At 39.1% G+C, this 12117-nt stretch overlaps 1 protein-coding gene across 1 annotated transcript; it reads left to right on the top strand.

The window, feature by feature from the left end:
• Positions 1–2730: 2730 nt before the first annotated feature.
• LOC113497669 (trypsin CFT-1-like) lies at positions 2731–5299 on the top strand. Its single transcript, XM_026877335.1, has 5 exons — positions 2731–2925; positions 3609–3687; positions 3986–4151; positions 4586–4829; positions 4973–5299. Exons 1-5 carry the CDS (start codon positions 2914–2916, stop codon positions 5243–5245), a joined length of 774 nt encoding a protein of 257 aa, XP_026733136.1. The 5' UTR covers positions 2731–2913; the 3' UTR covers positions 5246–5299.
• The last annotated feature ends 6818 nt before the right edge of the window (positions 5300–12117 follow it).

The following is a 12117-nucleotide window of genomic DNA, read 5'->3' as shown; positions in this document are numbered from 1 at the left end:
GAAGTGGTACAAGGTCCAATACATTGACGCCAAACTTATTGTCTTCAAGAATAGAATACAGTATAATTAAAGTATAATTTAATTTTAATTAGAGTTATGCCTAGTTGTTCGGCTATGATAGGCAAAAACGACGGCAGAAAGAAAATGCTACTTGGGGTTAGGTATCAAATATAATTTGTAGACTGGCAAATTTATGAGTCCTAAGCTTGACCGTGCTTTACTATGTAAGTAAATAATTTAATTTAAAATAGCTTTATTTATATTTAGATACTCCTGACAGGCGTAAGAGAAGATGGTGGGACATACTCAACTCCTTTGCTCAACGCCTAGACAGAAGATGCTTTTCGAGACTAGGAAAGTATTGGCAGTAAGTATTTACATCTGCCAGATAACAAGGACAGTTAGAATGGAAATTTGTGAACTATATTAATTTGCTCATCAAGAAAGAGATGGCGTTACTCTATCAAAAAAATGTTCTGATAAGATCGGTGTAGTTATGAAAATAAATGCAACCTGCCACTTTTATGTTGTATCACTTTTAACACGCAACACTCTAACGAAGGTAGGGTGCTAAAAAAAGAACAATTTTTGCATTGCTAAATTACTTAGCATAAAAATTCAATAAATATTTTTAAGTAAAATGGAATAATAATATATAGCAAGGTGTTTGCAACCTTAAACACTTATATGGTTCTATCGCACCACTACTAAGAAGAGCGTGCTGGAATTGTTGATTGCTTCCTCTACTGATAGAAGTTTACTCGGGGATTAAGCGGGTAGTGTGAGGTTACTCCGGGAAATCAAGAAGACCACTGACTTTCAAACAACATTAACTACTTACTACGCCTACGCATATGCGTGGCTGAGCTATGGAATTATTTTGTGGGGTAATAGCACTGATACACCTTCTCTTTTCACTCTTCAAAAAAAACTTATCCGTGTCCTAACTAACATAGACCAAACAGATAGTTGTCAACCCTACTTTAAAAAGCACCAAATACTTACCTTACCATGCATCTACATTCTAGAAATATGTAAGTTTGTGAGAAACAATGTTACCTTATTTACTAAACGTGGAGACAGACATGCAAACAGGTCACTAAGACACAAAAACCGACTAATGCTACCAACTTCTAGTATGAGCCTACATTCCAATAGTACCTATGTAATGTCTATAAAAATATATAATAAACTACCAGAAGCCCTAAAGGAAGAACCTAGAAATATAATATTTACTAATAAACTTAAACAAATACTCATAAATAAAGCATATTATAATATTAAAGAATATATTAATGACAAAGAATTAAAATAAATATAGTAACAAAAATTTAATAGAAATATGTTATACATAATAATATAACTAAAAACCTATTAAATATATAAGGAAAAATAATAATCATACACCTACAATATATATAGTTACATTCTCATAGATAAAAATTATATAATTGCAATATAAATAAAATAAAACAACCACTTAATAAATAAAAATAATCTGTGATACATAATCTAAATAAAGCATCCTCCTCTCTTCTACATTGCCGTGCCCTACAGGGTCCATAGTGTACTATACTTATATTATGTAAGACCTGTATAACATACGGAGTGCAATAAAATATTGAGTATTGAGTATTGAGTACTCTTAGACACTTATTGACTAAACCTGAACCGCTGTGGAACGCATTAAGTATGTGGTTCGCGGCAATGCATTGCAATTCATCACGCACTACTGGCAGGAGTTCCTGTTACTCTGACAAACTACCTCGATACTGCTGACAGTATGCAAGGTTTTGGGGTTCAATCTATGATAAATCATTTGGGCTTATTCGGAAGTTTGGGAGTCTTTGCACTGGAAAGGTTTCTATGCTGATTCCTGTCCACAGCTAAACGAGTACTGCCCATCAGTAAAAAGTAAAATCTAAAAAACACTTGTTTTTTTTCCTTTCAACGACTACCATAACAAGGAATCGAATCCGTGTGCCGCGAGCCGCGAGGGGTTTCACAATTATTCCAGTCACATTCAGACTCAGGACAAGCATCTATGGATCACACAAAAGCATGCTGGACGCGGGGATCGAACTAAACACGTCGCGTTAAGTGGGAGCGACGTGTCCACCACCAGCAATAGACTATCTGTGCAAATTAAAAAATATGTAAAACTTTTTAATTGAATGCATTTAGGATCAATTAACAATCCAATATGAAAGAGCTAATCTCGACGAAAAAAGGAGCAGGCAGAGCGCGCAGTGTAACATTCACTACTAGGAGTGGTGATCATAATTCCTGCCACTGTATTTATATCAAAGCTTTATCATCATGCAGATGATTATTACCTTCTAATCAGTGACGTAATTGTTCCAGATTAGTAAATTTTGAAACAATTGAAATGATGCAGTATTTTTAGAGCGGATATCGTCATGTTACGTATTTGTTATTTTATTTTGATAAGAAAATTAACATCCGGTGTAGCTTTCTAGGGTTCCGTACATCGTAAAGAAGAAGCCTTGTGATATGTTTAAAACTAAGATAATAATTAACGAATGTCCATTGTCTGGAAGGAGGAGGAATGATTCTCCACATCGAAGTTAAGTTTATTTTCGGAAGAAAAATGTTTTGAGATAGTTTTAAGTGTGAATTAATTTGGTATGATTTTAAGAACTTCGAAGCTCCAAAATACTTGTGCTGGAAATTTTGCTACCCAAGTTTGCTCATCAATAACGTTGCTTTAAATCGGAACAGTGTTCAAGGGAAAAAGAATTTCTTAAGTTTCAGAGATTCTGTCCATTGTAACGGTATAAGATGAAAAAGAAGAAAGACAGCGTGCCTCCGGGGAGTTTGCTGCGCGCTTTGTTTTTTCACAGCATGAACACTTAAAAGCGGCAAGGTTAGGGCGAATATGGGTGATGTTCAATGAAGATTGTCGTAAGTACTAGTACAGGCTTAGATTTTATCATGATTTTTGTATAATAAACAGCCCTGGCTTAGCCGCTACTATGTATATTCCTCATCCAGTTGACTTGGCTATATCAAGAACCCTCCATTTTTCTTTTTCGTCTTTGGCTTCAACTGTTACAGCTAGATCTATTTATAGTTGAACAAAGCTATAGAACAAGGTGTTTATGCATGTCCCCAGGCACGTCAAGTGGTAAAGTTACCTAATTGAATACAAATGAATCAAAGCACTTCAAATACTTGAGGTCAAACGCTTGTTATTTGCTATTTCAGACGGGATAAAATTTAAGGAGAATTTCAAATTGATTTACATACGTGATCAAAAAATAATTGTTCAAGAATGGTTTATTCGCGTGTTCGCCCGTCTCGCACAGCTCATCGTTATGGAACCCTGTTGATTCCAAAACTAGATGATTTAAAAAAACTAGGTGATAAAACCAATATGAATCAGCCCTATGGATGATATTACAATAATGTATTGTGATTAAAAGATATAAATAATCTCCCAATATTCCTATCTCAAAGATTCCTAACAAAAAAATAATGGACCCAATTTATCTTATTATTATTAGATAGTCATTGATTAGCCTCGCAGGCTTAAATTGTCGTCAACATTATCTTCCTATATATATAGTATTTGTTTCTATTTTCAGCACTCTCAATTGTGGAAGACTGAAACTCGAACGATGCGTGGCGTTGCTCTGTTGGCTTTCTGCTTGGCGGCTGTGGCAGGTAAGCAAGCTGGTCTCAAAGAGTTATAGTTTTTTTAATTCACCACTTTATGATATGCCGAAATTAGTGAACTAGATTTAGAATATATTTGAAGCTCTGCAAGTAAGAATGACGCCGCGTTATCCTTATTTCTATATTTTTTTAATTGATAAGTTAGGGAAAAAATGTTTTGTTTCATCCCTCCCAAATGTGAAACCAGTAGATTTTAGAACGGAATTTCATTTACTCATGTTTAAGGTTTTTCACTTTACAGGGAAATTTTGTTATATTTGCAACCTAATCGTTCGTTTGCTTTCAGCCGTGCCTAGCACTTCAAGACTGAGTGATAAAAGTTTATCCACTATCGACCAGTATCCCTCCAGCGCCTCCATCCTCAGCACTTGGGATGACATCGCCTTGGTTTATGTCTGCGCCGGTGTCATCATCAACAACAGGTCTATCCTGACAGCTGGCCATTGCATGTAGTAAGTAACTTTTGCATCCTAGCTTCTAAACTATCGGTTTGCAGTCTTTGGGATGTTGGCTTCTATGAATAAAGCTTGCACGGATTGCCGTCCTATCGGGCTATTAGTTTAAGGAAATAGATTGTAATCCTGTGTTTTCGCTGTCCCTTGTGCACAATAATATGTCCCGAGCAGCTGGCTGGCCACACATTATGTTATAGAATAAGAAGAACAAATATGTAGATCACCAGAATTGTACATGCATTTACGTCTAATGGTTTTTATAACTTAATTATAATTGAAATACTGAAACTGCCTTTAAAAATCATTAGGCATTTTAATATTTTTTGTTAAACTTACAAACGGTTATGAACTGCAAAATCAGAAATATTGCTCGATAAAACTTATTACTTATTAACCATTACGCTATTTTATTCTTCAATTGTCTCTTTCAGCTACCGTCCTCCTTCTCAATACCGCGTCCGAATTGGATCGTCTTACACCAACTCAGGTGGCCAGGTTCTTCCCGCCTTACAATTGATCATACACCCTGACTTCAACGACGCTAATTTACATTCTGACCTGTCTATTGTCCGCATGCCAGTATTTACCTACAGCCACAACATTCGGCCCGCACCTATTGCTGGGTACCACCTTGCTGACGACCTGAACGTTTGGGCTACGAGCTGGCGCCAAATTGTAAGTAGCGAGTACTATTTTTTTTCTACATTATGGATAATTAATAAATTTTGAATTTCCTGCCTTTCACTGCCTAGTGCTCTGACTACGATAAAGCGATTTCTCTGTGCCAAGTCTATGAATAATTGTTTTCTTCCCATTAGGAGGGAGATCGCCAAATCAGTGAGGAGCAGGTCGTGACTATTAGCAACGACCTCTGCAGAACTCGCTTTGACGGTATCGACGCTGAAGTCACCTCTGACGTAGTCTGCACCAGATGGCCTAATCAAGAGTTCAATGGCTATTGCAGTGGGTTCGGCTCTGGCATATACCAGTCTGGCATCCTCGTCGCCGTCCACACAAACTGCTTCGGTTCACGCCCCGCTATCAACATTCGCGTGGCCAACTACACATCTTGGATTCAGTCGAATGCCTGAAATGTTTAATATGAAACATTCTAATCGTAAAATGTTTTATTGACTGTTACTGTTTTCAATTTATACTTTAAATAAATAACTGATGTTTTTACTTAAACTTCGTTATTCATTTTTTTTCTGAATCACCAATATAACTATATCTATAATATACTGTGTGAAGATATCCTTGCCAAGTAGAACACAAATTTATAAATAATTAATTATAATAATAAAAAAAACTTACATTCATCTAATCTCCTCGAAACGACAGAAAATTCTAAAACACTCGTAAGATAACAAGATTAAACGAGTACATAATGATATCGTTTTAAAATGTCTGATTTCCATCAAATCACTGTCAATCCTGGAGCTGATCATGATACATCGATGGACATCGGTGGAAGTGCCTCGACACTAGAAGTGGTACAAGGTCCAATACATTGACGCCAAACTTATTGTCTTCAAGAATAGAATACAGTATAATTAAAGTATAATTTAATTTTAATTAGAGTTATGCCTAGTTGTTCGGCTATGATAGGCAAAAACGACGGCAGAAAGAAAATGCTACTTGGGGTTAGGTATCAAATATAATTTGTAGACTGGCAAATTTATGAGTCCTAAGCTTGACCGTGCTTTACTATGTAAGTAAATAATTTAATTTAAAAATAGCTTTATTTATATTTAGATACTGCTGACAGGCGTAAGAGAAGATGGTGGGACATACTCAACTCCTTTGCTCAACGCCTAGACAGAAGATGCTTTTGGAGACTTGGAAAGTATTGGCAGTAAGTATAATTTACATCTGCCAGATAACAAGGACAGTTAGAATGGAAATTCGTGAACTATATTAATTTGCTCATCAAGAAAGAGATGGCGTTACTCTATCAAAAAAATGTTGTGATATAAATTGGTGTAGTTATGAAAATAAATGCAACCTGCCACTTTTATGTTGTATCACTTTTAACACGCAACACTCAGACGAAGGTAGGGTGCTAAAAAAATAACATTTTTTGCATTGCTAAATTACTTAGCATAAAAATTCAACAATATATTTTTAAGTAAAATGGAATAATAATATATAGCAAGGTGTTTGCAACCTTAAACACTTATATGGTTCTATCGCACCACTACTAAGAAGAGCGTGCTGTAATTGTTGATTGCTTCCTCTACTGATAGAAGTTTACTCGGGGGATTAAGCGGGTAGTGTGAGGTTACTCCGGGAAATCAAGAAGACCACTGACTTTCAAACAACATTAACTACTTACTACGCCTACGCATATGCGTGGCTGAGCTATGGAATTATTTTGTGGGGTAATAGCACTGATACACCTTCTCTTTTCACTCTTCAAAAAAAACTTATCCGTGTCCTAACTAACATAGACCAAACAGATAGTTGTCAACCCTACTTTAAAAAGCACCAAATACTTACCTTACCATGCATCTACATTCTAGAAATATGTAAGTTTGTGAGAAACAATGTTACCTTATTTACTAAACGTGGAGACAGACATGCAAACAGGTCACTAAGACACAAAAACCGACTAATGCTACCAACTTCTAATATGAGCCTACATTCCAATAGTACTTATGTAATGTCTATAAAAATATATAATAAACTACCAGAAGCCCTAAAGGAAGAACCTAGAAATATAATATTTACTAATAAACTTAAACAAATACTCATAAATAAAGCATATTATAATATTAAAGAATATATTAATGACAAAGAATTAAAATAAATATAGTAAAAAATTTTTAATAGAAATATGTTATAGATAATAATAATAACTAAAAACCTATTAAATATATAAGGAAAAATAATAATCATATACCTACAATATATATAGTAACATTCTCATATATAAAAATTTTATAATTACAATATAAATAAAATAAAACAACCACTTAATAAATAAAAATAATCTGTGATACATAATCTAAATATAGCATCCTCCTCTCTTCTACATTGCCGTGCCCTACAGGGTCCATAGTGTACTATACTTATATTATGTAACACCTGTATAACATATGGAGTGCAATAAAATATTGAGTATTGAGTATTGAGTACTCTTAGACACTTATTGACTAAACCTGAACCGCTGTGGAACGCATTAAGTATGTGGTTCGCGGCAATGCATTGCAATTCATCACGCACCACTGACAGGAGTTCCTGTTACTCTGACAAACTACCTCGATACTGCTGAAAGCATGGAAGGTTTTGGGGTTCAATCTATGATAAATCATTTAGGCTTATTCGGAAGTTTGGGAGTCTTTGCACTGGAAAGGTTTCTATGCTGATTCCTGTCCAAAGCTAAACGAGTACTGCCCATCAGTAAAAAGTAAAATCTAGAAAACACTTGTTTTTTTCCTTTTGTGGCAGCACTTGTTTTTTTCCTTTTGTGTGTAACCTCTTATGTCTACAGGCAGTCAAGGGCGCATTCCAGATCTAGGTCACAGGAAAACCATAATCGCAAGCGTAGTCACTCACGTAGTCGACAACCACCGCCTGACCATCCTCATTGCTGGTACCATTATAACTTTGGTGCGAGAGCCAAGAAGTGTACAGAACCATGTGAGTTTAAAGCGGGAAACGACGGGGGCAGCCGGAATTAGCGGCCAGCGACTGCCTAGCTCAAACAGGCCGTCTCTTTGTGACAGATCGGACCTCTAAGATGCAGTTCCTCATAGACACCGGGTCAGATTTATGCGTATACCCGCGTTCAGCAATTAAGACTCCCAGTTCCAAAGGTAAATATACCCTCTCTGCAGCTAATGGCACAATTATACACACTTATGGACCAATATTACTGCACTTAGACCTAGGTTTGAGACGAGATTTTGTGTGGCGGTTCATAATAGCTGACGTGTCTAAACCAATCATAGGAATTGATTTTCTGAGTTATTATAATATTCTTATTGATTGTAGAAACCAGCGCCTTGTAGACGGGAAGACATCTCTCTCTGTGTCCGTGCCCCGGCAAGTAATACCAGAAAGCATAGTCTCCATCAAGACAGTCACTGGCGAGTCTGAGTATCATAATATACTGCGCGAGTATCCTGAAGTCACACGCCCCAGTGGGCTGGTACGTACAATAAAGCACAACACTATTCACTATATAAATACCACTCCAGGCCCTCCTGTTGCCTGTAGACCACGACGTTTGGATCCTATTCGTTTGAAAGCTGCTAAAAAAGAATTTGATGACATGCTGGCAAATGGTACTGCTAAACGTTCAGAAAGCTGCTGGTCTTCACCTCTGCACATGGTCAAGAAGAAAGATGATGGCTGGAGACCCTGTGGAGATTATAGGGCTCTTAACGCGCGAACGATACCGGACAGGTACCCAGTGAGACATATTCAGGATTTCTCTCACCAATTGTCAGGCTGCACAATATTCTCAACAATTGATTTGGTGAAAGCCTATAATCAGATTCCAGTTAACCCAGAAGATGTCAAGAAGACTGCCATCACAACACCTTTCGGACTTTTTGAATTTGGATTCATGACTTTCGGCCTTAGGAATGCAGCCCAGACATTCCAGCGATTTATAGACGAGGTTCTGCAGGGTCTGGGAGATTTCACATATGGATATTGCGATGACATCTTGGTCTTCTCTCCTTCAGAAGAATCTCACAAGGATCATCTACGTCAGGTCCTGTCGCGCCTAACTGAGTATGGTGTACTCATCAACACGTCCAAATGTGTTCTGGGTAAACCTGAGTTAAATTTTCTGGGCTACAATGTCTCAGCAGCTGGTACCCGGCCCATGGAAAGTAAAGTAAAAGCTATCTTAGATTACCCTGTACCGAAAACTGTGAAAGAGTTGAGAAGGATTCTAGGAATGCTGAACTTTTACCGTCGTTTTGTACCAGACGCAGCAAAACGACAAGCACCACTTAATACTCTTCTGATGGGTACAAATGTCAAAGGCTCACAACCAGTCCAAATGACACAGGAGCTGTTGCAAGCATTTGAAGATTGTAAGGAATCGTTGGCAAACTCGACATTATTAGCACATCCCGACCCAGCAGCCGAGCTAAGCATTGCAACGGATGCTTCAAATGTCGCTGTTGGCGCTGTTCTGCAGCAGAAGAGCAAGAATGGCTACTGGGAACCTCTAGGATTTTTCTCTAAAAAACTAACACCATCAGAAAAGAAGCACAGTCCATTTGACAGAGAACTCCTAGCTATGTATGAAGCAGTTAAATATTTCCGCCATATGATTGAAGCTCGAGATTTTTACATCATAACTGATCATAAACCTCTCACACATGCCTTTGTTAAAACTAGCGAGAATTGCTCGCCTAGGCAATTCAGACATCTCGAGTTTGTGTCACAGTTCACTACAGACGTGAGGTATATTCCTGGAAGTCAGAACGTAGTGGCTGATACCTTGTCTAGGATCGAAGAGGTCACACAAGGTATTGACTATCAGGCCCTTGCACAATCACAGAGCACTGACGAGCAACTGCAACATTTATTGAGAAATGGGTCGTCGCTTAAGTTACAAAAAGTCGTGGTACCAGGGACGTCAACAAAAATATTCTGTGACGTATCAACTGAAACACCGCGTCCATACCTCACACCAGAATTCCGTAGACAAGCTTTCGACTCCCTGCACAACTTAAGTCATCCTGGAAGAACAACTACAGTGCGACTGGTCTCACAGAGGTACGTGTGGCCAGGGATTCGCAAAAACTGTAGGGAGTGGTCTCGCGAATGCCTCAAATGCCAAGGCAGTAAGATAACACGCCACACTTCTGCCCCTACCTCTCCTTTCCTATCTCCTTCATCCAGGTTCGCACACATCCACCTCGACATTGTCGGACCTTTAACAACTTCTAATGATTTCAGGTACTGTCTCACCGTCATCGACAGGTTCACGCGGTGGCCTGAGGCGTACCCAATGGCAAACATCACTGCGGACACGTGTGCAACTGCGCTTGTGTCTGGCTGGATCGCGAGGTTCGGGTGTCCCTTGAAGATAACAACGGACCGAGGGCGCCAGTTCGAATCTCATCTCTTCCAAGCCATCGCGTCAATGGTTGGTGCGCAACACTTCCGCACGACCGCATACCACCCTGCTGCAAATGGAATGGTCGAGCGGCTACACCGCCAGCTCAAGGCAGCTATAATGTGTCACTCCACGACGCATTGGACAGAGGTACTTCCTCTGGTTCTTTTGGGCATCAGAAGTTCATGGAAGGTGGACATCCAGGCGTCACCGGCAGAGCTAGTCTACGGGGAACCACTCCGGTTACCAGGCCAGTTCATTTCACCTACCAGCAATCACGACACTGCTGATGTTACTGATCTCGCGACACGCTTACGAAGTCACATGAGTAAGCTGACTCCAAAACCTGCTTCCTGGCACAGCAAGGGTCCGTTCTACATACCTCGACACCTCGATAGTTCATCACATGTGTTCTTGCGGCAGGATTTCGTCCGAAGACCGCTGGAGCCGCCATATGCAGGACCTTACAGAGTACTAGAACGTCGACCAAAGCACTACAAGCTTGATGTGTGCGGGAAAGAAATGACAGTTAGCATTGACAGACTGAAACCTGCATTCCTCGCTCGAGAAGAAGATGTCACTTCATCGCCACTATCTGCGTCACGGCCCAGAGAATCTGATTCTGAGGCCAACCTGGAGACAGAAAAGAGGACTCGAAGTGGACGACGTGTTCATTTCCCAGATTTTTATCGCCCGCAGTAGCGGTCTCAGCGGGGGAGTACTGCGGCAGCACCAAGATTAAAGAACGCACATACATTGGTCGCATGAAGGGTTGCACTCTAATTAAGCGTATCGGTTGTTTGCCTCGCCGCCTGCGCCCGCGCACTCCCCCGACGTCGCGCGCGCCGCCGATCCGCTATCGCTCGGTCGCGGTCGGCAGTGCCTAGCTAGAGCCGACGGCGAATGCACGCTCAATTTTGCTCCCACAAATCCGCTATAATTACGCATGTTTTCCTAATTTCGCGCTTCTGTGCTATCTGTGTCTTTTTCTACTATCTTCTCTTCAATACTTACTGGTTTCACTATCTACCTGTGCTATTTACGACTGTAAAGCTTGTGATCTGTGGAAGTTATTAAACATTTAAAAATCAACGGCTTTTGTCATTCAAATCGCCCACACTTTCAACGACTACCATAACAAGGAATCGAATCCGTGTGCCGCGAGCCGCGAGGGGTTTCACAATCATTCCAGTCACATTCAGACTCAGGACAAGCATCTGTGGATCACACAAAAGCATGCTGGACGCGGGGATCGACTTCAGTGGAGCGACGTGTCCACCACCAGCAATAGACTATCTGTGCAAATTAAAAATATGTAAAACTTTTTAATTAAATGCATTTAGGATCAATTAACAATCCAATATGAAAGAGCTAATCTCGACGAAAAAAGGAGCAGGCAGAGCGCGCAGTGTAACATTCCCTACTTGGAGTGGTGATCATAATTCCTGCCACTGTATTTATATCAAAGCTTTATCATCATGCAGATGATTATTACCTTCTAATCAGTGACGTAATTGTTCCAGATTAGTAAATTTTGAAACAATTTAAATGATGCAGTATTTTTAGAGCGGATATCGTCATGTTACGTATTTGTTATTATATTTTGATAAGAAAATTAACATCCGGTGTAGCTTTCTAGGGTTCCGTACATCGTAAGGAAAGAAGCCTTGTGATATGTTTAAACTAAGATAATAATCAACGAATGTCCATTGTCTGGAAGGAGGAGGAATGATTCTCCACATCGAAGTTAAGTTTATTTTCGGAAGATAAATGTTTTGAGATAGTTTTAAGTGTAAATTAATTTGGTATGATTTTAAGAACTTCGAAGCTCCAAAATTCCTGTGCTGGAAATTTTGCTACCCAAGTTTGCTCATCAAT

This window comes from Trichoplusia ni, chromosome 9 (genome assembly GCF_003590095.1).
Source record: "Trichoplusia ni isolate ovarian cell line Hi5 chromosome 9, tn1, whole genome shotgun sequence".
Lineage (NCBI taxonomy): Eukaryota > Metazoa > Arthropoda > Insecta > Lepidoptera > Noctuidae > Trichoplusia > Trichoplusia ni.
The sequence above is the reverse complement of the archived record's forward strand: the minus strand, read 5'-3'. Positions and strand labels throughout refer to the sequence as shown.

Coding starts and splice junctions, on each gene's coding strand:
- LOC113497669 (XM_026877335.1), top strand. Junction 3,688..3,985: donor CTGCTTGGCGGCTGTGGCAG/GTAAGCAAGCTG, acceptor GTTTGCTTTCAG/CCGTGCCTAGCACTTCAAGA. Junction 4,152..4,585: donor ACAGCTGGCCATTGCATGTA/GTAAGTAACTTT, acceptor TGTCTCTTTCAG/CTACCGTCCTCCTTCTCAAT.